We start from the raw sequence: 26017 nt of genomic DNA on the forward strand, positions 1-26017 counted from the left end.
ATGGATACAAATGGTAACGTGGAAGGTGCGAATTGGATTGCTAAGGGATGCGAATTCAAATGTAATGACATGAACTCAAGCACAAGGCGTAAATCAAACACCACAAGAATCGAATGTACATACAAGCATTCAATAAGGATAAAAATAAATGATAAAAATAAATAAGAGAACATATACAATATTTACATCACACATCGACAACAAATGATTTAGAGAAATAAAGTGAAAAAAATGAACGGATTAAAATCATGACGCAATCACGCAAATCAAAGTCGCGTACGCGAAGACGTGCAAAGGCTACCACAAGAAATTTAATTCGATATAAACATAACGATGTTGGATCATTGCTCTTAGCACAAATTGAAACATGCATATTGCTAACGCATAAGCGGTCATTGCAAGTCGAATCAAGAAATAGTAATATGATAAATAATAAAATTAAAATGTAAAGTTGCGAATCAAAACGCGGATTGGTAAGCGCATAAAAAGCGGTTCGCCGCTATGCTAAACCATCAGACGCGTGTAAAATCGAAATACAACAAAAACAAATATAAAACCGCACATAAACCAACAAAAATAAACCATTTGCTTGCTACACTTAACGTGATCATCGCAATATGGATCAAAACCGCACGAATCTAAGTTTATAAAAAAGAAACGCAAACCAAACGTAAATTTAACATGCTAAAAAAACCAATAGTGTTGCTAGCGCAAGAATGCGATCATCGCAAATCACATTGAGAAACTATAATATAATAAAGATTGCAAATCAAAACACGAATTGGTAACCGCTCAAAAAATGGATTGCCATTTTTTTTAACCATCAGACAAATGTAAAATCGAAATACAACAATAAATAATAATAGAACCGTATATAAACCAATAAAAATCAACCATTAGCTCGCTACACTTAATGTGATCATCGCAATATGGATCAAATTCGTGCGGATATAAATTTATTAAAAAAAAGAAAAATTAAATCCAAAGTAAACTGAAATGTGCTAAGCAATAAAACAATGTTGCTAACGCAAAAATGCGATCATCGCAACCGGATCGAACTAACACAAATGTCACGCATCACGCACACCAATATGCAAATAGTGTATCGACCTAATTCAATCTGAATAATCTAATAAAAAACATAATTAACATTATATATATATATATATATATATATATATATATATATATATATATATATATATATATATATATATATATATATATATATATATATATATATATATATATATATTATGTTATAACTTGACGTTGGATCAAGCTTTTGACATGCCATGTGAAATAGTTTTGAAAATAATTTTGGGTAAGTGGTTAGAAATGTATTGAAATTGATGGTTAAATAAGATGGATACAAATGGTAACGCTGAAGGTGCGAATTACATCGAGAAGGGATGCGAATTCAAATGTAATGACATGAACTCAAGCACAAGGCGTAAATCAAACACCACAAGAATCGAATGTACATACAAGCATTCAATAAGGATAAAATTAAATAATAAAAATAAATACGAGAACATATAGAATATTTACATCACACATCGAGAACAAATGATTTAGAAAAATAAAGTGAAAACAAATGCACGGATTAAAATCATGACGCAAAGACACGAATCAAAGTCGCGTACGCAAAGACGTGCAAAGGCTACCATAAAAAATTTAATTCGATATAAACATAACGATGTTGGATCATCGTTCTTAGCACAAATTGAAACATGCAAATTGCTAACGCATAATCGGTCATTGCAAGTCGAATCAAGAAATAATAATATGATAAATAATAAAATTAAAACATAAAGTTGCGAACCAAAACGCGAATTGGTAAGCATACAAAAAGCGGTTCGCCGCTATGCTAAATCATCAGACGCGTGTAAAATCGAAATACAACGAAAAAAAATATAAAACCACACATAAACCAACATAAATTAACCATTAGCTTGCTACACTTAAAGTGATCATCGTAATATGGATCAAAACCGCGCGAATCTAAATTTATCAGAAAGAAACGCAAAGCAAAAGTAAATTTAACATGCTAAAAAAACCATTAGTGTTGCTAGCGCAAGAATGCGATCATCGCAAATCACATTGAGAAACTATAATATGATAAAGATTGCAAATTGAAATACGAATTGGTAACCGCATAAAAACTGGATTGCCGTTTTTTTAATCATCAGACGCATGTAAAATCGAAATACAACAATAAACAAATATAGAACCGTACATAAACCAATAAAAATCAACCATTAGCTCGCTACACTTAATGTGATCATCGCAATATGGATCAAAGTCGTGCGGATCTAAATTTATTAAAAAAAAGAAAATTAATGTCAAAGTAAACTTAAATGTGCTAAGCAAAAAAACAATGCTGCTAACGCAAAAATGCGATCATCGCAACCCGATCGAACTAACACAAATGTCACGCATCACGCACACCAATATGCAAACAATGTATCGACATAATTCAATCCGAATAATCTAATAAAAAACGGAATTAACATAATATATATATATATATATATATATATATATATATATATATATATATATATATATATATATATATATATATATATATATATATATATATATATTATATATATATATATATAATATATATATATATATATATAATAATTTTAACTTGACGTTGGATCAAGCTTTTGACCTTCCTTGGGAAATAGTTATGAAAATAATTTTGGGTAAATGATTAGAAATGAATTGAAATCGATGGTTAAATAAGATGGATACAAATGGTAACGCGGAAGGTGCGAATTGGATCACAAAGGGATGCGAATTCAAATGTAATGACATGAACTCAAGCACAAGGCGTAAATCAAACACCACAAGAATCGAATGTACATACAAGCATTCAATAAGGATAAAAATAAATAATAAAAATAAATAGGAGAACATATACAATATTTACATCACACATCGACAACAAATGATTTAGAAAAATAACGTGAACAAAAATGCACGGATTAAAATCATGACGCAAACACGCGAATCAAAGACGCGTACGTGAAGACGTGAAAAAGCTATCACAAGAAATTTAATTTGATATAAACATAACGATGTCTGATCATTGTTCTTAGAACAAATTGAAACATGCAATTTGCTAACACATAAGCGGTGATTGCAAGTCGAATCAAGAAATAATAATATGATAAATAATCAAATTAAAACATAAAGTTGCGAATCAAAACGCGAATTGGTAAGCGCACAAAAAGCGGTTCGCCGCTATGCTAAACCATCGGACGCATGTCAAATTAAAATATAACAAAAACCAATATAGAGCCGCACATAAACCAACAAAAATAAACCATTAGCTTGCTACACTTAACGTGATCATGGCAATATGGATCAAAACTGCGCGGATCTAAATTTATCAAAAAGAAACGCAAAGCAAAAGTAAATTTAGCATGCTAAAAAAACCAATAGTGTTGCTAGCGCAAGAATGCGCATATCGCAAATCACATTGAGAAACTATAATATAATAAAGATTGCAAATCGAAACACGAATTGGTAACCACACAAAAAATGGATTGCCGTTTTTCTTAACCATCAGACGCATATAAAATCGAAATACAACAATAAACAAATATAGAACCCTACATAAACCAATAAAAATCAACCATTAGCTCGCTACACTTAACGTGATCATCGCAATATGGATCAAAGTCGTGAGGATCTAAATTTATTAAAAAAAAGAAAATTAAAGCCAAATTAAACTTAAATGTGCTAAGCAAAAAAACAATGTTGCTAACGCAAAAATGCATCATCGCAACCGGATCAAACTAACATAAATGTCACGCATCACGCACGCCAATATGCAAAAAGTGTATCGACTTAATTCAATCCGAATAATCTAATAAAAAACAGAAGTAACACACACACACACACACACATATATATATATATATATATATATATATATATATATATATATATATATATATATATATATATATATATATATATATATATATATATATATATATATATATATATATATATATATTGTAAACGCAAACACAAGACATATATATGCATATAGCCTAAACTAATATGTATATAAATCTAATGAAAACATACAATTGGAAAATTAGCGTATAATCAATCCATGTTAGATTTGATGATAAGCTTGACCCTGAAAAGTCAAAGCTAGTTGAAAAACTTGCAGATTTGGAGATTACTCTTGCAGGTTCTGACGAAAAGACTAAAGCACCAGAAGTATCTGATAAACAAAGTCTATATGCAATTGAAGCCTCAACTATCCAGAAAAAATCAAGAAGTCGCCCCAATATCTCTGAACATTTGATTCTGGGAAACAAGGATGAACCTGTCAGAACTAGGTCAACATTCAAAGTTTCTGAAGAAATTCCTCTAGGATTAGTATCTCTAATCGAACCTACTCCCTGTGATGAGGCACTTAAAGACAACGACTGGGTTCTAGCTATGAAAGAAGAGCTAGATCAATTCTCAAAGAATGACGTCTGGGATCTTGTTCCAAAGCCTAAAGGAACTTACATCATTGGAACCAGATGGGTGTTCAGAAACAAACTTAACGAACATGGAGAAGTAGTCAGAAACAAAGCACGACTAGTGGCACAAGGATACAGTCAACAAGAAGGCATTGACTACAATGAAACCTTTGCCCCATTCGCCAGGTTAGAATCTATTCGCTTACTTGTTTCATTTGTTGTAAATCATTCAATCAAACTATATCAAATGGATGTCAAGAGTGCATTTCTGAATGGTTATATATCAGAAGAAGTTTATGTCAATCAACCTCCTGGTTTTGAAAACTCTGAATGTCCAGAACATGTTTTTAAACTTAAGAAATCACTGTACGGTTTAAAACAAACTCCTAGAGCTTGGTATGAAAGACTAAGTAACTTTCTTTTGGAACATGACTTTATTAGAGGAAAGGTTGACTCTACACTCTTCTGTAAAAACATTAGAAATGATCTCATGATCTGCCAGATATATGTCGATGACATTATTTTTGGTTCAGCTAACCCTTCTGTATGTCAAGAATTCTCTTAGCTAATGCAGGCATAATTTGAAATGAGCTTAATGCAAGAACTAAAGTTCTTTCTAGGGATTCAAATCATTCAAGCTTCAGAAGCTACCTACGTTTATCAAAGTAAATACATAAAAGACATTCTGAAGAAGTTAGAAATGGCTTAATGCAAACCTGCTAAGACACCTATGCATCCAACCTGCATTCTGGAAAAAGAAGAAATTAGCCAAAAGGTTTGTCAGAAGCTCTATCGTGGTATGATAGGCTCTCTTCTCTATCTGACGACTACACATCCTGATATTCTGTTTAGTGTATGTCTCTGTGCCAGATTCCAATCAGATCCTAGAGGATCTCATTTAATAGTTGTTAAAAGAATCCTCATGTATTTGAAAGGAACCCCTAACCTGGGCCTGATGTATGAGAAAACATCAGAGTATATACTCTCTGGTTATTGTGATGCAGATTATGCAGGGGACATAATGAAACATAAAAGTACATCTGGGAAATGTCAGTTCTTGGGAAATAATCTTATATCTTGGGTCAGCAAAAGGCAATCAATCATAGCTATGTCCACTGCAGAAGCAAAATATATATCAGCGTCACTCTGCACTACTCAGATGCTCTAGATGAAAAATCAACTTGAAGACCTTCTGATCTTTGAGACTAACGTTCCTATTTTCTGTGATAATACTGCTGCCATTTATTTAAGTAAGAATCCTATCTTGCATTCCAGAGCTAAGCACATAGAAATAAAACATCATTTCATTAGAGACTATGTTCAGAAAGGGGTAATCACTTTAAAATTTATTGATACAGACCATCAATGGGCTGAAATTTTTACCAAATCCCTCGCTGAAGATAGATTCTCTTTCATTTTGAAAAATCTAAATATTCAAATTTGTCCAAAATGAAATGTGCCTTTGAAATAGCAAAATAAGACTCTGAAGTAAACATATGGAATCTGAATCTGACTCTGAGGTTGCTACCGATTAGAAGCTATCTGAATCAGAAATCCTCAGGATCCAACCTTTTGGTATTCCTGAAGATCAGATAAAGTAACACGTGGTACCTCATGCCTCTGACCTTGGAACTTCTAGACAGATGTCTAGCAGAAATCAAGAGACAGACTCTTGAAATCTCCTCGAGCAGTGTGCTGATTTGGGGATTAGACCTACATCATGGGCTGTAATCATTCTCCTCCAAACGTACTTACTTGGTTAGCATGCTGCATTTAATGTTTTAACAGTTAAACTCTCTCAATGTTGTCGTTTTGCATGCAGCTGTATGGGTATATAATCTCTTCTCACACTACATTTCACACTTCACACTCACGACTACACTAAACCCCCCCTCTCTCTCTCTCTCGATTCTTCATCTTCCAAGTTTTTTGCATTTCTTCATCAAGTTCTTCATTCAACATTCATCATCAACATTGTTCTTCATGGACGCTCAACAATAATTCGTCTACAACTTCTCTCAACAAATGAACTCAACGAAACAAACACCCATTTCTACTCAACAAGCTACAACAACCACCGGCGTCGTCTCAACCCTAATCTACAGGGAACCATATATCCTTGATCGTGAACCTCACATCCACCTAGCAACACCGTTTGAAAAGCTTGAAGTTTTATGTGAGTCGTTAGTTGATTTTGAAAACATGAAGAAGAATGGCGTAAACCTGACTGAAGAGTTGAGAATGCAAGAGTGGGAAACCTATTTTTAACGGCTCTATGGCCTTGTGTACATAAATCTGGTGAAGGAGTTATGGCGTTTTGCAGACTCAGATGATCACTACATTGTCTCCTACGTTCTGGGAGTCAAGATAGTCATCACTAAGAAATCTATTACTTCTCTTCTGAACATGGAGAAGACAGGAGGAAGACGCATCTACAACATTAACCCTAGGGCAAAGTACTTGTCCCAGGAAATCAACCCTACTATATTTTAACAGAGTACTGAAGGCAAACACTCCAAGAACAAGGAGCTCCATTAAAACCTCTGTGTATGGTTGAAGATCATATTAGGCACCATTCATCAACGCCCTGCATCAAACTCTTTTGACTACATCAACACAGATCAGAAGTGTATTTTGTACTGCATTCACAAGGGGCTGAAACTCTATCTACCAGCATTGCTTTTCAAGTCTCTCAGAGACTCTATTAAAGACACCAGAAACAACATGAAGACCAGAAACTACGTCTCTCTGGGGAGACTCATATCAGATGTGTTGATTAAGAGTGGCTTAGTGGATCACTTGATTCAGCTCAGACTCGTGGAAGATGTCACTATTGACACTGGAAGACCGCTGAATGCTCGGAATCTGAAGAGCATGGGGATCATTGATCAAGTCAGAATTAAACCAACACTTGACACCTCCTGGGAAGCACTCAGGGATCAGAGGGAGATTCCCAACGGACTCTACCTGTTCTCAAAGATTGACCCTCTAGAGGTAGTAGCTTACTATCAACAGCAGACATACGGTACGGAGCCATCGATATCGGCCTAGTACCAGGTACCAAATCAATCGAGAACTCAACTTCACGCTCTGGCGGTAATTCATTCACTTCTTCAGGAAACACATCAGGAAAATCACACACCACGGCTAGATCGCAAATCACCAGTTTGTCTTTAGCCTCCAAAGTCGCTAACAGCATAAACAACTCTGCCCCATCTGCTACTGCCTCATTCACCTGCCTTGCTGATAGAAACAAACTCTTTCCTTCCTCAATCTCAGGAAAGATCACAGTCTTATCAAAACAGTTGATATAAACTCGGTTAAACACCAACCAGTTCATACCCAGGATAACATCAATCTGCACTAGTGGAAGACACACGAGGTCCATTCCAAAGTCTCTACCAAAAATACTCAAAGGACAATTTAAACAAACTGAAGTAGTAGTCACTGAACCCTTCGCAGGAGTATCAATCACCATACCCCCATGCATCTCAAATATCTCTAATTTAAGTTTCACAGCACAATCCAAAGATATAAAGGAATGAGTCGCACCTGTGTCAATAATAGCTATAAGAGGAAAGCCATTAATATAACACGTACCTCGGATCAAACGATCATCTGCAGAAGTCTCAGAACCCGATAAAGCAAAGACCTTGCCTCCCGACTGGTTCTCTTTCTTCGGCTTAGGACACTGCGGGCTGATATGACCCACCTCTCCACAGTTGAAACAAGTCATAGTCTTCAACCGGCACTCTGCAGCCAAGTGACCACCCTTGCCACACTTAAAACACTTCTTCTCAGTACTGGTACACTCATGGATACGATGTCCAGCCTGACCACATCTGTAACACTTAGCAGGGGCACTGGAGTCTCCCCCGCTAGGTCTCCTCATCCCACTCTGTCTCTGGAAACCTTTTCCAGCTGCATACGGCTTCCCACGATCATTCTGATTCTTGCCTTTCCTATCAACCCTCTGCTGATAGCTCTCCGTTCTAGCCTTGGTATCCTGTTCAAAAATCCTGCAACAGTCAACCAAGTCAGAAAACACTCTAATCCGCTGATACCCAATAGCCTGCTTTATCTCGGGACGTAACCCGTTCTCAAACTTCACACATCTTGAAAATTCCCCAGTAGCCTCATCATAGGGAGTGTAATACTTCGACAGCTCTGTGAACTTAGTAGCATACTCAGTAACAGACCAGTTGCCCTGCTTCAATTCTAAGAACTCTATCTCTTTCTTTCCTCTGACATCCTCTGGAAAGTACTTCCTCAGGAATCTCTCTCTGAACACCGCCCAAGTGATCTCAGCACTCCCAGCAGCTTCCAACTCAGTGCGGGTAACAACCCACCAATCATCTGCTTCCTCTGACAGCATATGCGTACCGAACCTAACCTTCTGGTTATCGGCACACTCAGTCACTCGGAAGATCCTCTCGATCTCCTTCAACCACTTCTGAGCACCATCTGGATCGTATGCTCCCTTGAACATTGGAGGATTGTTCTTCTGGAACTCACTCAGTTGACGAGCAGCTCCCAGTCCCACAATATTCGGATTCCCTCCAAGTACTCCAGCTAGCATACCCAGAGCCTCAGCAATCGCAGCATCATCTCTACCTCTTCCAGCCATCTCTATTCTGAAAACCCAACAAGCTAAAACAATAAGTACTGATAGGGTTACACAACACCTATCACGTACAGGGAAACAGAATAATTACGACTCGACTCGACCGACTATGCTCTGATACCACTAATGTAACACCCTTCTAAAATACCCCAATAATTAAATAATTCAACAAAATATAAATCAGAGTAGATATGCAATTTAAGGGTGTCACACTTGACACTTCACACCATTCACCATAATAACTTGTCATGCTCATTTATTAATCAAAAATAAAACATTGCACAATTCGCAGCGGATAGAGATCTAATCAATCATGCAAACCATGTAATCACATTACATGTAAAACTGTTCAACAACCACAATGAAAACAAAGTAAAACATCCCGTCCCGATGTTACATCTACCAGAGCATGACCCACTAAGGAACTACACTAGACTCCAAGCACTAGCTTCTACTCAATCACTGCTCGTTACCTGAAACATAGTTGTAAGGGTGAGTTCCTCAATCGATATAATAAGCATTATAAAATATCATGTAATGCTAAGTAAATTAACACATTCATCACCCTAATCAGGTCACACATTCAGCAACGACAACATCAACTCATAATCATACTCAACACAACACAACACAAAACACACGTATAATATTGGAATACATCCATTCATATTATACGCCATACATATATTATGCAATAAGACTCCATGCATGCGGTACCGACTATTCGTGAACACATAGTTCAACCTCACCGATCAAACCCAGATACGGCTACCAAGCTCACTAGTCCCACTCATTTGAGACCTAGTGACTCACTCACTAATTCCTCACCATGGGAATTAGCTACCACCCCAAGGGCTATGCTATGCACGCTAAATCACCTAGCATGCAAACATCAACAACAATCCACAATAACTCACTCACTAATTCCTCACCATGGGAATTAGCTACCACCATAAAAGCCATACTATACACGCTAAATCACCTAGCATGCAACATCAACAACAATCCACAATGGACACATGCTCACACTCTAAGCCATAAACAGTCCATTCACAATTGCATACATAACCGATACATTCACAGCATTATGCATACCATCATACGTCATCAACATATTTATCACAGAATCATATTCATATCATGCCAAATAATAAATCACAGTATTAGCACACTCTACTAATACCTATACTGCTCAAAACAACGGGAAATAATCCCTACTATATCATACACCAATATAGGCCAAACGTCAAATATGTACACAATATTTGAATATCAAATTTTCACTTTTCCAACAGTGTTAACCGGTTAACGCCCTGGGTTAACCGGTTAATGCAACACAGAACACGCTTCCTGGCACATTTTAACAGTGTTAACCGGTTAACGCCCTGGGTTAACCGGTTAACGCAAGACAGACAGCAATTTCTCATAATTCATAACAGTGTTAACCGGTTAACACCCTGGGTTAACCGGTTAACGCAAGACAGAAAGCTGTTCCTGCGCTAACACGAACAGAATGCAGAATCCCCCGCATTTTTCGCCGTCGGAGGACTTCCGGACCTCCGATTTCAATTCCGTAAAAAGCTACACGTCCAGAAATTTACGATTCACCCACATATAGATTCAATTACAGTTTTAACATAACTTATTCATCATCATTTACAGCATTCCTCATCCCAATTAGGGTCAATTCAACGGCTTATTACTACCCATTACATGTTAACCCATAATACCCATTAAACAACGATAAACCCCCCTTACCTGAGTTAATCCGGCAATTGATTCTTTGACCTTCAACAATCGTGAATTCTCCTCTTGAGCCCTAGCCTCTTCTTCTCCCTTTCTCAGTTTCTTCTCTTTTCTCCCAATGTTACGTGTTCTCTGCTTTCACGTAAAAACCGTTTTTACCAAATGGGACCTTATATATATTCCAACTTTACTATTCCAATAATAATAATCCAAATAATATTCCAATTATTTAATTAAATTAATAAATATACTATTAACTTAAATTAAATAATTATCATATTTTATCGGGGTGTTACAACTCTCCCCCACTAAAAGAGTTTTCGTCCTCGAAAACATACCTCAAGCGAATAACTCTGGATAAGACTCCTTCATCTGACTCTCAAGTTCCCAAGTCACATTGCCACCTGCTGGTCCTCCCCAAGCTACCTTTACCAAAGCAATCTCTTTACCCCGCAACTGCTTCAACTCTCGATCCTCGATCCTCATAGGTGATGTTTCAACAGTCAGGTTATCTCTCACCTGTACATCATCTACTTGGACCACATGCGACGGATCAGGAATGTACCTCCTCAACTGAGACACATGAAAAACCTCATGCAAATTCGCAAGTGACGGCGGTAAAGCGATACGATAGGCTACCTCCCCTATCCTCTCCAAAATCTGATAAGGACCAATAAATCGAGGTGTCAACTTCTTCGACTTCAAAGCTCGACCAACCCCAATTATCGGAGTAACACGAAGAAACACATGATCTCCCTCTTGAAACTCAAGTGACTTCCTCCTCTTGTCGTGATAACTCTTCTGACGACTCTGAGCAATCCTCATCTTCTCCTGAATCATCTTAATCTTTTCCGTAGTTTGTTGAACAATCTCCGGTCCAACCACAACACTCTCACCGGACTCATACCAACATAAAGGTGTCCGACATCTCCTACCATACAAAGCTTCAAACGGTGCCATACCAATGCTCGAATGAAAACTATTGTTGTAGGTAAACTCAATCAAAGGTAAATAACAATCCCAAGCACCTCCCTTTTCCAAAACACAAGCCCTCAAAAGATCCTCCAGTGACTGAGTCGTCCTCTCAGTCTGACCATCAGTCTGCGGATGATATGCAGAACTCAATCTCAGCTTAGTTCCCAAAGCCCTCTGCAAACCTTCCCAGAACTTCGATGTAAATCTAGGATCTCTGTCCGAAACAATACTCGACGGAATACCATGCAAACTTACAATCTTCTCAATATACAACTCGGCTAATCTCTCTAACGGATAATCCATTCTGATCGGAATGAAATGAGCCGATTTTGTCAATCTGTCAACAATCACCCAAATAGCTTCAAAATTCTTAATTGTCCTCGGTAAACCAGAAACAAAATCCATACTGATACTATCCCACTTCCACTCTGGAATAGCCAACGGTTGCATTAGCCCAGACGGCTTCTGATGCTCAATCTTTGACTTCTGACAAGTCAAACAAGAATAAACAAAACTCGCAATTTCTCTTTTCATTCCCGGCCACCAAAATAACTTTTTCAAATCATGATACATCTTCGTAGCCCCAGGATGAATACTCAGGCCACTACGATGTCCTTCCTCAAGAATACTCTTCTTAAGTTCGGTAACATCCGGAATACACACCCGATTACCAAATTTCAAAACACCATTCTCATCAACTCTGAATTCACCACCTTGACCTTGATTCACTAGAGTCAACTTATCAACCAAAAGCACATCGGATTTCTGACCCTCTCTAATCTCATCCAGAATACCACTCGTTAACTTCAACATTCCCAATTTAACACTATTGTGAGTACTCTCACACACCAAACTCAAGTCTCTAAACTGCTCAATTAAATCCAATTCCTTAACCATTAACATAGACATATGCAATGATTTCCGACTCAATGCATCAGCCACTACGTTTGCTTTACCCGGATGGTAATTCAAACCAAAGTCATAATCCTTCAGAAACTCTAACCATCTCCTCTGTCTCATATTCAGCTCTTTCTGATCAAACAAATACTTTAAACTTTTATGGTCACTGAAAACCTCAAATCTTGACCCGTACAAGTAATGCCTCCATAACTTCAGAACAAACACCACAGCTGCCAACTCTAAATCGTGTGTCGGATAGTTCCTCTCATGAACCTTCAGTTGTCTCGAAGCATAAGCTACAACCTGCTTATTCTGCATCAAAACACCACCCAAACCCAACAATGAAGCATCACAGTAAACCTCAAATGGTTCCGATGGACTTGGTAATATCAGAATAGGAGCAGTAGTCAACCTTCTCTTTAACTCTTGGAAACCTTCTTCACATTTTGAGTCCCAAACAAACGCTTGCCCCTTTCTAGTCAACATCGTCAACGGTAACGCCAACTTAGAAAATCCCTCAATGAATTTCCTATAATAACCTGCAAGTCCAAGAAAACTCCTTATCTCAGAAACTGACTTCGGAGCTTCCCACTTAGATACCGCTTCTATCTTAGAAGGATCAACAGCAATACCACCTCTTGAAACCACATGACCAAGAAAGCTAACCTCTTCTAACCAAAATTCACACTTGGACAGTTTAGCAAATAACTTCTTTTCTCGTAGAACTCCTAAAACCACTCTCAAATGTTCAACATGCTCTTCTTCAGATTTCGAATACACCAAAATATCGTCAATAAACACCACAACAAACTTGTCTAGGTACGGATGGAAAATCCTATTCATATACTCCATAAATACCCCAGGCGCATTAGTCACACCAAAAGGCATTACAGAATACTCATAATGTCCATACCTGGTTCTGAAAGCAGTCTTCTGAATATCCTCAGTTTTCACACGTATCTGATGATACCCCGATCTCAAATCTATTTTGCTGAACACACTCGCACCAACCAACTGATCCATCAAATCATCAATCCTCGGCAAAGGATACCGATTCTTGATCGTCACTTTATTCAGTTGCCTGTAGTCCACACACAACCTCATAGTACCTTCTTTCTTCTTAACCAATAACACTGGTGCACCCCACGGTGACACACTCGGACGAATAAATTTCTTATCCAACAGATCTTCCAACTGACTCTTCAATTCAGTTAACTCAACAGCAGACATACGGTACGGAGCCATCGATATCGGCCTAGTACCAGGTACCAAATCAATCGAGAACTCAACTTCACGCTCTGGCGGTAATTCATTCACTTCTTCAGGAAACACATCAGGAAAATCACACACCACGGCTAGATCGCAAATCACCAGTTTATCTTTAGCCTCCAAAGTCGCTAACAGCATAAACAACTCTGCCCCATCTGCTACTGCCTCATTCACCTGCCTTGCTGATAGAAACAAACTCTTTCCTTCCTCAATCTCAGGAAAGATCACAGTCTTATCAAAACAGTTGATATAAACTCGGTTAAACACCAACCAGTTCATACCCAGGATAACATCAATCTGCACTAGTGGAAGACACACGAGGTCCATCCCAAAGTCTCTACCAAAAATACTCAAAGGACAATTTAAACAAACTGAAGTAGTAGTCACTGAACCCTTCGCAGGAGTATCAATCACCATACCCCCATGCATCTCAGATATCTCTAATTTAAGTTTCACAGCACAATCCAAAGATATAAAGGAATGAGTCGCACCTGTGTCAATAATAGCTACAAGAGGAAAGCCATTAATATAACACGTACCTCAGATCAAACGATCATCTGCAGAAGTCTCAGAACCCGATAAAGCAAAGACCTTGCCTCCCGACTGGTTCTCTTTCTTCGGCTTAGGACACTGTGGGCTGATATGACCCACCTCTCCACAGTTGAAACAAGTCATAGTCTTCAACCGGCACTCTGCAGCCAAGTGACCACCCTTGCCACACTTAAAACACTTCTTCTCAGTACTGGTACACTCATGGATACGATGTCCAGCCTGACCACATCTGTAACACTTAGCAGGGGCACTGGAGTCTCCCCCACTAGGTCTCCTCATCCCACTCTGTCTCTGGAAACCTTTGCCAGCTGCATACGGCTTCCCACGATCATTCTGATTCTTGCCTTTTCTATCAACCCTCTGCTGATAGCTCTCCGCTCTGGCCTTGGTATCCTGTTCAAAAATCCTGCAACAGTCAACCAAGTCAGAAAACACTCTAATCCGCTGATTCCCAATAGCCTGCTTGATCTCGGGACGTAACCCGTTCTCAAACTTCACACATCTTGAAAATTCCCCAGTAGCCTCATCATAGGGAGTGTAATACTTCGACAACTCTGTGAACTTAGCAGCATACTCAGTAACAGACCAGTTGCCCTGCTTCAATTCTAAGAACTCTATCTCTTTCTTTCCTCTGACATCCTCTGGAAAGTACTTCCTCAGGAATCTCTCTCTGAACACCGCCCAAGTGATCTCAGCACTCCCAGCAGCTTCCAACTCAGTGCGGGTAGCAACCCACCAATCATCTGCTTCCTCTGACAGCATATGCGTACCGAACCTGACCTTCTGGTTATCGGCACACTCAGTCACTCGGAAGATCCTCTCGATCTCCTTCAACCACTTCTGAGCACCATCTGGATCGTATGCTCCCTTGAACATTGGAGGATTGTTCTTCTGGAACTCACTCAGTTGACGAGCAGCTCCCAGTCCCACAACATTCGGATTCCTTCCAAGTACTCCAGCTAGCATACCCAGAGCCTCAGCAATCGCAGCATCATCTCTACCTCTTCCAGCCATCTCTATTCTGAAAACCCAACAAGCTAAAACAATAAGTACTGATAGGGTTACACAACACCTATCACGTACAGGGAAACAGAATAATTACGACTCGACTCGACCGACTATGCTCTGATACCACTAATGTAACACCCTTCTAAAATACCCCAATAATTAAATAATTCAACAAAATATAAATCAGAGTAGATATGCAATTTAAGGGTGTCACACTTGACACTTCACACCATTCACCATAATAACTTGTCATGCTCATTTATTAATCAAAAATAAAACATTGCACAATTCGCAGCGGATAGAGATCTAATCAATCATGCAAACCATGTAATCACATTACATGTAAAACTGTTCAACAACCACAATTGAAAACAAAGTAAAACATCCCGTCCCGATGTTACATCTACCAGAGCATGACCCACTAAGGAACTACACTAGACTCCAAGCACTAGCTTCTACTCAATCACTGCTCGTTACCTGAAACATAGTTGTAAGGGTGAGTTCCTCAATCGATATAATAAGCATTATAAAATATCATGTAATGCTAAGTAAATTAACACATTCATCACCCTAATCAGATCACACATTCAGCAACGACAACATCAACTCATAATCATACTCAACACAACACAACACAAAACACACGTATAATATTGGAATACATCCATTCATATTATACGCCATACATATATTATGCAATGAGACTCCATGCATGCGGTACCGACTATTCGTGAACACATAGTTCAACCTCACCGATCAAACCTAGATACGGCTACCAAGCTCACTAGTCCCACTCATTTGAGACCTAGTGACTCACTCACTAATTCCTCACCATGGGAATTAGCTACCACCCCAAGGGCTATGCTATGCACGCTAAATCACCTAGCATGCAAACATCAACAACAATCCACAATAACTCACTCACTAATTCCTCACCATGGGAATTAGCTACCACCATAAAGGCCATACTATACACGCTAAATCACCTAGCATGCAACATCAACAACAATCCACAATGGACACATGCTCACACTCTAAGCCATAAACAGTCCATTCACAATTGCATACATAACCGATACATTCACAGCATTATGCATACCATCATACGTCATCAGCATATTTATCACAGAATCATATTCATATCATGCCAAATAATAAATCACAGTATTAGCACACTCTACTAATACCTATACTGCTCAAAACAACGGGAAATAATCCCTACTATATCATACACCAATATAGGCCAAACGTCAAATATGTACACAATATTTGAATATCAAATTTTCACTTTTCCAACAGTGTTAACCGGTTAACGCCCTGGGTTAACCGGTTAATGCAACACAGAACACGCTTCCTGGCACATTTTAACAGTGTTAACCGGTTAACGCCCTGGGTTAACCGGTTAACGCAAGACAGACAGCAATTTCTCATAATTCATAACAGTGTTAACCGGTTAACACCCTGGGTTAACCGGTTAACGCAAGACAGAAAGCTGTTCCTGCGCTAACACGAACAGAATGCAGAATCCCCCGCATTTTTCGCCGTCGGAGGACTTCCGGACCTCCGATTTCAATTCCGTAAAAAGCTACACGTCCAGAAATTTACGATTCACCCACATATAGATTCAATTACAGTTTTAACATAACTTATTCATCATCATTTACAGCATTCCTCATCCCAATTAGGGTCAATTCAACGGCTTATTACTACCCATTACATGTTAACCCATAATACCCATTAAACGACGATAAACCCCCCTTACCTGAGTTAATCCGGCAATTGATTCTTTGACCTTCAACAATCGTGAATTCTCCTCTTGAGCCCTAGCCTCTTCTTCTCCCTTTCTCAGTTTCTTCTCTTTTCTCCCAATGTTACGTGTTCTCTGCTTTCACGTAAAAACCGTTTTTACCAAATGGGACCTTATATATATTCCAACTTTACTATTCCAATAATAATAATCCAAATAATATTCCAATTATTTAATTAAATTAATAAATATACTATTAACTTAAATTAAATAATTATCATATTTTATCGGGGTGTTACAACTCTCCCCCACTAAAAGAGTTTTCGTCCTCGAAAACATACCTCAAGCGAATAACTCTGGATAAGACTCCTTCATCTGACTCTCAAGTTCCCAAGTCACATTGCCACCTGCTGGTCCTCCCCAAGCTACCTTTACCAAAGCAATCTCTTTACCCCGCAACTGCTTCAACTCTCGATCCTCGATCCTCATAGGTGATGTTTCAACAGTCAGGTTATCTCTCACCTGTACATCATCTACTTGGACCACATGCGACGGATCAGGAATGTACCTCCTCAACTGAGACACATGAAAAACCTCATGCAAATTCGCAAGTGACGGCGGTAAAGCGATACGATAGGCTACCTCCCCTATCCTCTCCAAAATCTGATAAGGACCAATAAATCGAGGTGTCAACTTCTTCGACTTCAAAGCTCGACCAACCCCAATTATCGGAGTAACACGAAGAAACACATGATCTCCCTCTTGAAACTCAAGTGACTTCCTCCTCTTGTCGTGATAACTCTTCTGACGACTCTGAGCAATCCTCATCTTCTCCTGAATCATCTTAATCTTTTCCGTAGTTTGTTGAACAATCTCCGGTCCAACCACAACACTCTCACCGGACTCATACCAACATAAAGGTGTCCGACATGTCCTACCATACAAAGCTTCAAACGGTGCCATACCAATGCTCGAATGAAAACTATTGTTGTAGGTAAACTCAATCAAAGGTAAATAACAATCCCAAGCACCTCCCTTTTCCAAAACACAAGCCCTCAAAAGATCCTCCAGTGACTGAGTCGTCCTCTCAGTCTGACCATCAGTCTGCGGATGATATGCAGAACTCAATCTCAGCTTAGTTCCCAAAGCCCTCTGCAAACCTTCCCAGAACTTCGATGTAAATCTAGGATCTCTGTCCGAAACAATACTCGACGGAATACCATGCAAACTTACAATCTTCTCAATATACAACTCGGCTAATCTCTCTAACGGATAATCCATTCTGATCGGAATGAAATGAGCCGATTTTGTCAATCTGTCAACAATCACCCAAATAGCTTCAAAATTCTTAATTGTCCTCGGTAAACCAGAAACAAAATCCATACTGATACTATCCCACTTCCACTCTGGAATAGCCAACGGTTGCATTAGCCCAGACGGCTTCTGATGCTCAATCTTTGACTTCTGACAAGTCAAACAAGAATAAACAAAACTCGCAATGTCTCTTTTCATTCCCAGCCACCAAAATAACTTTTTCAAATCATGATACATCTTCGTAGCCCCAGGATGAATACTCAGGCCACTACGATGTCCTTCCTCAAGAATACTCTTCTTAAGTTCGGTAACATCCGGAATACACACCCGATTACCAAATTTCAAAACACCATTCTCATCAACTCTGAATTCACCACTTTGACCTTGATTCACTAGAGTCAACTTATCAACCAAAAGCACATCGGATTTCTGACCCTCTCTAATCTCATCCAGAATACCACTCGTTAACTTCAACATTCCCAATTTAACACTATTGTGAGTACTCTCACACACCAAACTCAAGTCTCTAAACTGCTCAATTAAATCCAATTCCTTAACCATTAACATAGACATATGCAATGATTTCCGACTCAATGCATCAGCCACTACGTTTGCTTTACCCGGATGGTAATTCAAACCAAAGTCATAATCCTTCAGAAACTCTAACCATCTCCTCTGTCTCATATTCAGCTCTTTCTGATCAAACAAATACTTTAAACTCTTATGGTCACTGAAAACCTCAAATCTTGAGCCGTACAAGTAATGCCTCCATAACTTCAGAACAAACACCACAGCTGCCAACTCTAAATCGTGTGTCGGATAGTTCCTCTCATGAACCTTCAGTTGTCTCGAAGCATAAGCTACAACCTGCTTATTCTGCATCAAAACACCACCCAAACCCAACAATGAAGCATCACAATAAACCTCAAATGGTTCCGATGGACTTGGTAATATCAGAATAGGAGCAGTAGTCAACCTTCTCTTTAACTCTTGGAAACCTTCTTCACATTTTGAGTCCCAAACAAACGCTTGCCCCTTTCTAGTCAACATCGTTAACGGTAATGCCAACTTAGAAAATCCCTCAATGAATTTCCTATAATAACCTGCAAGTCCAAGAAAACTCCTTATCTCAGAAACTGACTTCGGAGCTTCCCACTTAGATACCGCTTCTATCTTAGAAGGATCAACAGCAATACCACCTCTTGAAACCACATGACCAAGAAAGCTAACCTCTTCTAACCAAAATTCACACTTGGACAGTTTAGCAAATAACTTCTTTTCTCGTAGAACTCCTAAAACCACTCTCAAATGTTCAACATGCTCTTCTTCAGATTTCGAATACACCAAAATATCGTCAATAAACACCACGACAAACTTGTCTAGGTACGGATGGAAAATCCTATTCATATACTCCATAAATACCCCAGGCGCATTAGTCACACCAAAAGGCATTACAGAATACTCATAATGTCCATACCTGGTTCTGAAAGCAGTCTTCTGAATATCCTCAGTTTTCACACGTATCTGATGATACCCCGATCTCAAATCTATTTTGCTGAACACACTCGCACCAACCAACTGATCCATCAAATCATCAATCCTCGGCAAAGGATACCGATTCTTGATCGTCACTTTATTCAGTTGCCTGTAGTCCACACACAACCTCATAGTACCTTCTTTCTTCTTAACCAATAACACTGGTGCACCCCACGGTGACACACTTGGACGAATAAATTTCTTATCCAACAGATCTTCCAACTGACTCTTCAATTCAGTTAACTCAACAGCAGACATACGGTATGGAGCCATCGATATCGGCCTAGTACCAAGTACCAAATCAATCGAGAACTCAACTTCACGCTCTGGCGGTAATTCATTCACTTCTTCAGGAAACACATCAGGAAAATCACACACCACGGCTAGATCGCAAATCACCAGTTTGTCTTTAGCCTCCAAAGTCGCTAACAGCATAAACAACTCTGCCCCATCTGCTACTGCCTCATTCACCTGCCTTGCTGATAGAAACAAACTCTTTCCTTCCTCAATCTCAGGAAAGATCACAGTCTTATCAAAACAGTTGATATAAACTCGGTTAAACACCAACCAGTTCATACCCAGGATAACATCAATCTGCACTAGTGGAAGACACACGAGGTCCATTCCAAAGTCTCTACCAAAAATACTCAAAGGACAATTTAAACAAACTGAAGTAGTAGTCACTGAACCCTTTGCAGGAGTATCAATCACCATACCCCCATGCATCTCAGATATCTCTAATTTAAGTTTCACAGCACAATCCAAAGATATAAAGGAATGAGTCGCACCTGTGTCAATAATAGCTACAAGAGGAAAGCCATTAATATAACACGTACCTCAGATCAAACGATCATCTGCAGAAGTCTCAGAACCCGATAAAGCAAAGACCTTGCCTCTCGACTGGTTCTCTTTCTTCGGCTTAGGACACTGCGGGCTGATATGACCCACCTCTCCACAGTTGAAACAAGTCATAGTCTTCAACCGGCACTCTGCAGCCAAGTGACCACCCTTGCCACACTTAAAACACTTCTTCTCAGTACTGGTACACTCATGGATACGATGTCCAGCCTGACCACATCTGTAACACTTAGCAGGGGCACTGGAGTCTCCCCCACTAGGTCTCCTCATCCCACTCTGTCTCTGGAAACCTTTGCCAGCTGCATACGGCTTCCCACGATCATTCTGATTCTTGCCTTTTCTATCAACCCTCTGCTGATAGCTCTCCGTTCTGGCCTTGGTATCCTGTTCAAAAATCCTGCAACAGTCAACCAAGTCAGAAAACACTCTAATCCGCTGATACCCAATAGCCTGCTTTATCTCGGGACGTAACCCGTTCTCAAACTTCACACATCTTGAAAATTCCCCAGTAGCCTCATCATAGGGAGTGTAATACTTCGACAACTCTGTGAACTTAGCAGCATACTCAGTAACAGACCAGTTGCCCTGCTTCAATTCTAAGAACTCTATCTCTTTCTTTCCTCTGACATCCTCTGGAAAGTACTTCCTCAGGAATCTCTCTCTGAACACCGCCCAAGTGATCTCAGCACTCCCAGCAGCTTCCAACTCAGTGCGGGTAGCAACCCACCAATCATCTGCTTCCTCTGACAGCATATGCGTACCGAACCTAACCTTCTGGTTATCGGCACACTCAGTCACTCGGAAGATCCTCTCGATCTCCTTCAACCACTTCTGAGCACCATCTGGATCGTATGCTCCCTTGAACATTGGAGGATTGTTCTTCTGGAACTCACTCAGTTGACGAGCAGCTCCCAGTCCCACAACATTCGGATTCCTTCCAAGTACTCCAGCTAGCATACCCAGAGCCTCAGCAATCGCAGCATCGTCTCTACCTCTTCCAGCCATCTCTATTCTGAAAACCCAACAAGCTAAAACAATAAGTACTGATAGGGTTACACAACACCTATCACGTACAGGGAAACAGAATAATTACGACTCGACTCGACCGACTATGCTCTGATACCACTAATGTAACACCCTTCTAAAATACCCCAATAATTAAATAATTTAACAAAATATAAATCAGAGTAGATATGCAATTTAAGGGTGTCACACTTGACACTTCACACCATTCACCATAATAACTTGTCATGCTCATTTATTAATCAAAAATAAAACATTGCACAATTCGCAGCGGATAGAGATCTAATCAATCATGCAAACCATGTAATCACATTACATGTAAAACTGTTCAACAACCACAATTGAAAACAAAGTAAAACATCCCGTCCCGATGTTACATCTACCAGAGCATGACCCACTAAGGAACTACACTAGACTCCAAGCACTAGCTTCTACTCAATCACTGCTCGTTACCTGAAACATAGTTGTAAGGGTGAGTTCCTCAATCGATATAATAAGCATTATAAAATATCATGTAATGCTAAGTAAATTAACACATTCATCACCCTAATCAGGTCACACATTCAGCAACGACAACATCAACTCATAATCATACTCAACACAACACAACACAAAACACACGTATAATATTGGAATACATCCATTCATATTATACGCCATACATATATTATGCAATAAGACTCCATGCATGCGGTACCGACTATTCGTGAACACATAGTTCAACCTCACCGATCAAACCCAGATACGGCTACCAAGCTCACTAGTCCCACTCATTTGAGACCTAGTGACTCACTCACTAATTCCTCACCATGGGAATTAGCTACCACCCCAAGGGCTATGCTATGCACGCTAAATCACCTAGCATGCAAACATCAACAACAATCCACAATAACTCACTCACTAATTCCTCACCATGGGAATTAGCTACCACCATAAAAGCCATACTATACACGCTAAATCACCTAGCATGCAACATCAACAACAATCCACAATGGACACATGCTCACACTCTAAGCCATAAACAGTCCATTCACAATTGCATACATAACCGATACATTCACAGCATTATGCATACCATCATACGTCATCAACATATTTATCACAGAATCATATTCATATCATGCCAAATAATAAATCACAGTATTAGCACACTCTACTAATACCTATACTGCTCAAAACAACGGGAAATAATCCCTACTATATCATACACCAATATAGGCCAAACGTCAAATATGTACACAATATTTGAATATCAAATTTTCACTTTTCCAACAGTGTTAACCGGTTAACGCCCTGGGTTAACCGGTTAATGCAACACAGAACACGCTTCCTGGCACATTTTAACAGTGTTAACCGGTTAACGCCCTGGGTTAACCGGTTAACGCAAGACAGACAGCAATTTCTCATAATTCATAACAGTGTTAACCGGTTAACACCCCGGGTTAACCGGTTAACGCAAGACAGAAAGCTGTTCCTGCGCTAACACGAACAGAATGCAGAATCCCCCGCATTTTTCGCCGTCGGAGGACTTCCGGACCTCCGATTTCAATTCCGTAAAAAGCTACACGTCCAGAAATTTACGATTCACTCACATATAGATTCAATTACAGTTTTAACATAACTTATTCATCATCATTTACAGCATTCCTCATCCCAATTAGGGTCAATTCAACGGCTTATTACTACCCATTACATGTTAACCCATAATACCCATTAAACGACGATAAACCCCCCTTACCTGAGTTAATCCGGCAATTGATTCTTTGACCTTCAACAATCGTGAATTCTCCTCTTGAGCCCTAGCCTCTTCTTCTCCCTTTCTCAGTTTCTTCTCTTTTCTCCCAATGTTACGTGTTCTCTGCTTTCACGTAAAAACCGTTTTTACCAAATGGGACCTTATATATATTCCAACTTTACTATTCCAATAATAATAATCCAAATAATATTCCAATTATTTAATTAAATTAATAAATATACTATTAACTTAAATTAAATAATTATCATATTTTATCGGGGTGTTACACACCACACTTCATGAAGAGGATGCGAGAGCCCTTTGAGAAGTCCAAGAAGGCCAAGAAAGCAAGACTGGGATAATCCTCTAGGTCAAGACATCCAGTACCTCTGGCTGGCTCTCCAAGTAATTATGTACCTCTCTCCCGCTCTGTTAAAATAAAACCTATTTCTTATTCTCTTCCCCAAACCAATCCAATATACACCTCCTCTGAAACTCCTCCCTCAACCACCAGAACCCCTAACCCACCCTCACTTAAATTCAACCTTGCTACCACCACACTACCCGTTTCTGAAGCAGAAATGCTGAATGAAACTACATCATCATCATCATCCTTACCACAATCCCCACCATACTATGTACTCTCCTCCGACAACACACCATCTGACCCCCGATCCCCCACTCTGGCTCAGCTACAAGCCCGTGCTCTGGCCTCTCAACAGCCATCACACTTTGAACATGAACCAGAAGTCACTTCCCCACATCCTGAACATCCAAATCCAACTACATCTGAACAACCTCAAACACCACCACCTGCACAACAATCAAATCCACCTCCTGAACAACCAATCAATTCTGAACCTCAACCAACCCACTCACCATCTGAACCAAATCCACAACCTAAACAAACAACACAGTCACCCTCTTCCATTCCCACACCCACAACTTTTGTTGCCTCCATCACTCCCACACTAAATCTCAGTGCCCCAAACTCACCCTATCCATCCTCCCCAGCCTCTGCCACTGAACCAGAAACAACCTTCCCTACCCTAGAAGAAGCAATACAAGTTTTTGCAGATTCTTCAATAGAGAAGATCAAGTCTCTGACTATCAATTCTGGCATCAGTGATGATCCCTCCGAAGTAAGGATCCACTGGAACAGAGTGATAAGTTGGATGACCTCTGAAGCCTTCAAACTGAATAACCTCTCTGAATAAGTCTGCAACGACTTCATCAGAGACGCAGGTATTAGCCTCCAAGAGCGCTTGGCCAAAGAAACTGAGGAACAAGCTAGAAAGGAAGCTGAAGAGAAAGCACGTCAAGAAGAAGAACAGCGGATCAGAGAAGCTGGAGAGAAGGCTGCTGTTGTTGCGGCTGCTGCTGAGGCTAAGGCAAAAGCTAAAGCCGAAGCTGAAGAAGCAGCTCGTATTTCTGCTGAAAGAAGATGCCAAGGCCAAAGTTGATGCTCTGACTCAGGGGGAGCACGCTAACTCTGGTTCATCCCCATGGTCTTGAAGACTCTGGAGGAACTGCAAAAGGAACAACAAGTGGTTCGGGCTATCGAAGAAAAGATATTGTTCGGCCAGTTAATCACCCATCACCCATGGTTATCTGCATGCCTAGTCCTTTCCCCTATGAAAGTACTAAGGAAGTACCATGAAAATATGATATAACTGTCATTGGCAAAGAGTCTGAAGAGGTTAGACAAGAGAAAAGTTTGACGGTTGATGGTGTCGATGTCACAAACATCGTAGGGACGAGCCAAATGACTTGCAGTGGGCGAATTTACACTCCCCAGTTTAATGTGTCCTCTCAAGCACCAACCAAAGAAACTACAGTTGTAGACCCTGTTAGGGAGTAAAATATGGTTCAATCCAATGAAGGTGCTGAATTTTTGAAGATCATTAAAAAGAGTGATTACAAAGTAGTTGATCAGCTGCACCGGACACCATCAAAAATTTCCATTTTTTCCTTGCTTATATGTTCCCCGGCTCATAGGAATGCATTATTGAAAGTGCTAGCTCAGGCCCACGTCACTCAAGATATAACGGTTGGCCAGTTTGATGGAGTGGTTTCCAATATCACAACTTGCAACACCCTGAGTTTCAATGGTGGAGAGTTGCCAAAGGAAGGACAAAATCACAACCGCGCCTTGCATGTGTCAGTGAAGTGCCAAGAGGATACTCTAGCAAGAGTTTTAGTGGATACAAGGTCCTCCCTCAATGTTC

General features: G+C 39.7%; 1 protein-coding gene across 1 annotated transcript; it reads left to right on the forward strand.

Moving 5' to 3' along the window:
* Positions 1 to 24370: 24370 nt before the first annotated feature.
* LOC127102245 (eukaryotic translation initiation factor 4 gamma-like) lies at positions 24371 to 25252 on the forward strand. The gene is made up of 2 exons (XM_051039644.1): positions 24371 to 24888; positions 25027 to 25252. Exons 1-2 carry the CDS (start codon positions 24371 to 24373, stop codon positions 25250 to 25252), a joined length of 744 nt encoding a protein of 247 aa, XP_050895601.1.
* Positions 25253 to 26017: the final 765 nt, after the last annotated feature.

Source organism: Lathyrus oleraceus, chromosome 7, assembly GCF_024323335.1.
Source record: "Lathyrus oleraceus cultivar Zhongwan6 chromosome 7, CAAS_Psat_ZW6_1.0, whole genome shotgun sequence".
Taxonomy (NCBI): domain Eukaryota; kingdom Viridiplantae; phylum Streptophyta; class Magnoliopsida; order Fabales; family Fabaceae; genus Lathyrus; species Lathyrus oleraceus.

Bases quoted from the DNA above. Each gene is read 5' to 3' on its own strand.
- LOC127102245 (XM_051039644.1), top strand. From the start codon at position 24,371: ATGCTGAATGAAACTACATCATCATCATCATCCTTACCACAATCCCCA. The intron at 24,889-25,026 runs GTCTCTGACTAT...CGACTTCATCAG, and splicing joins TCTTCAATAGAGAAGATCAA to AGACGCAGGTATTAGCCTCC.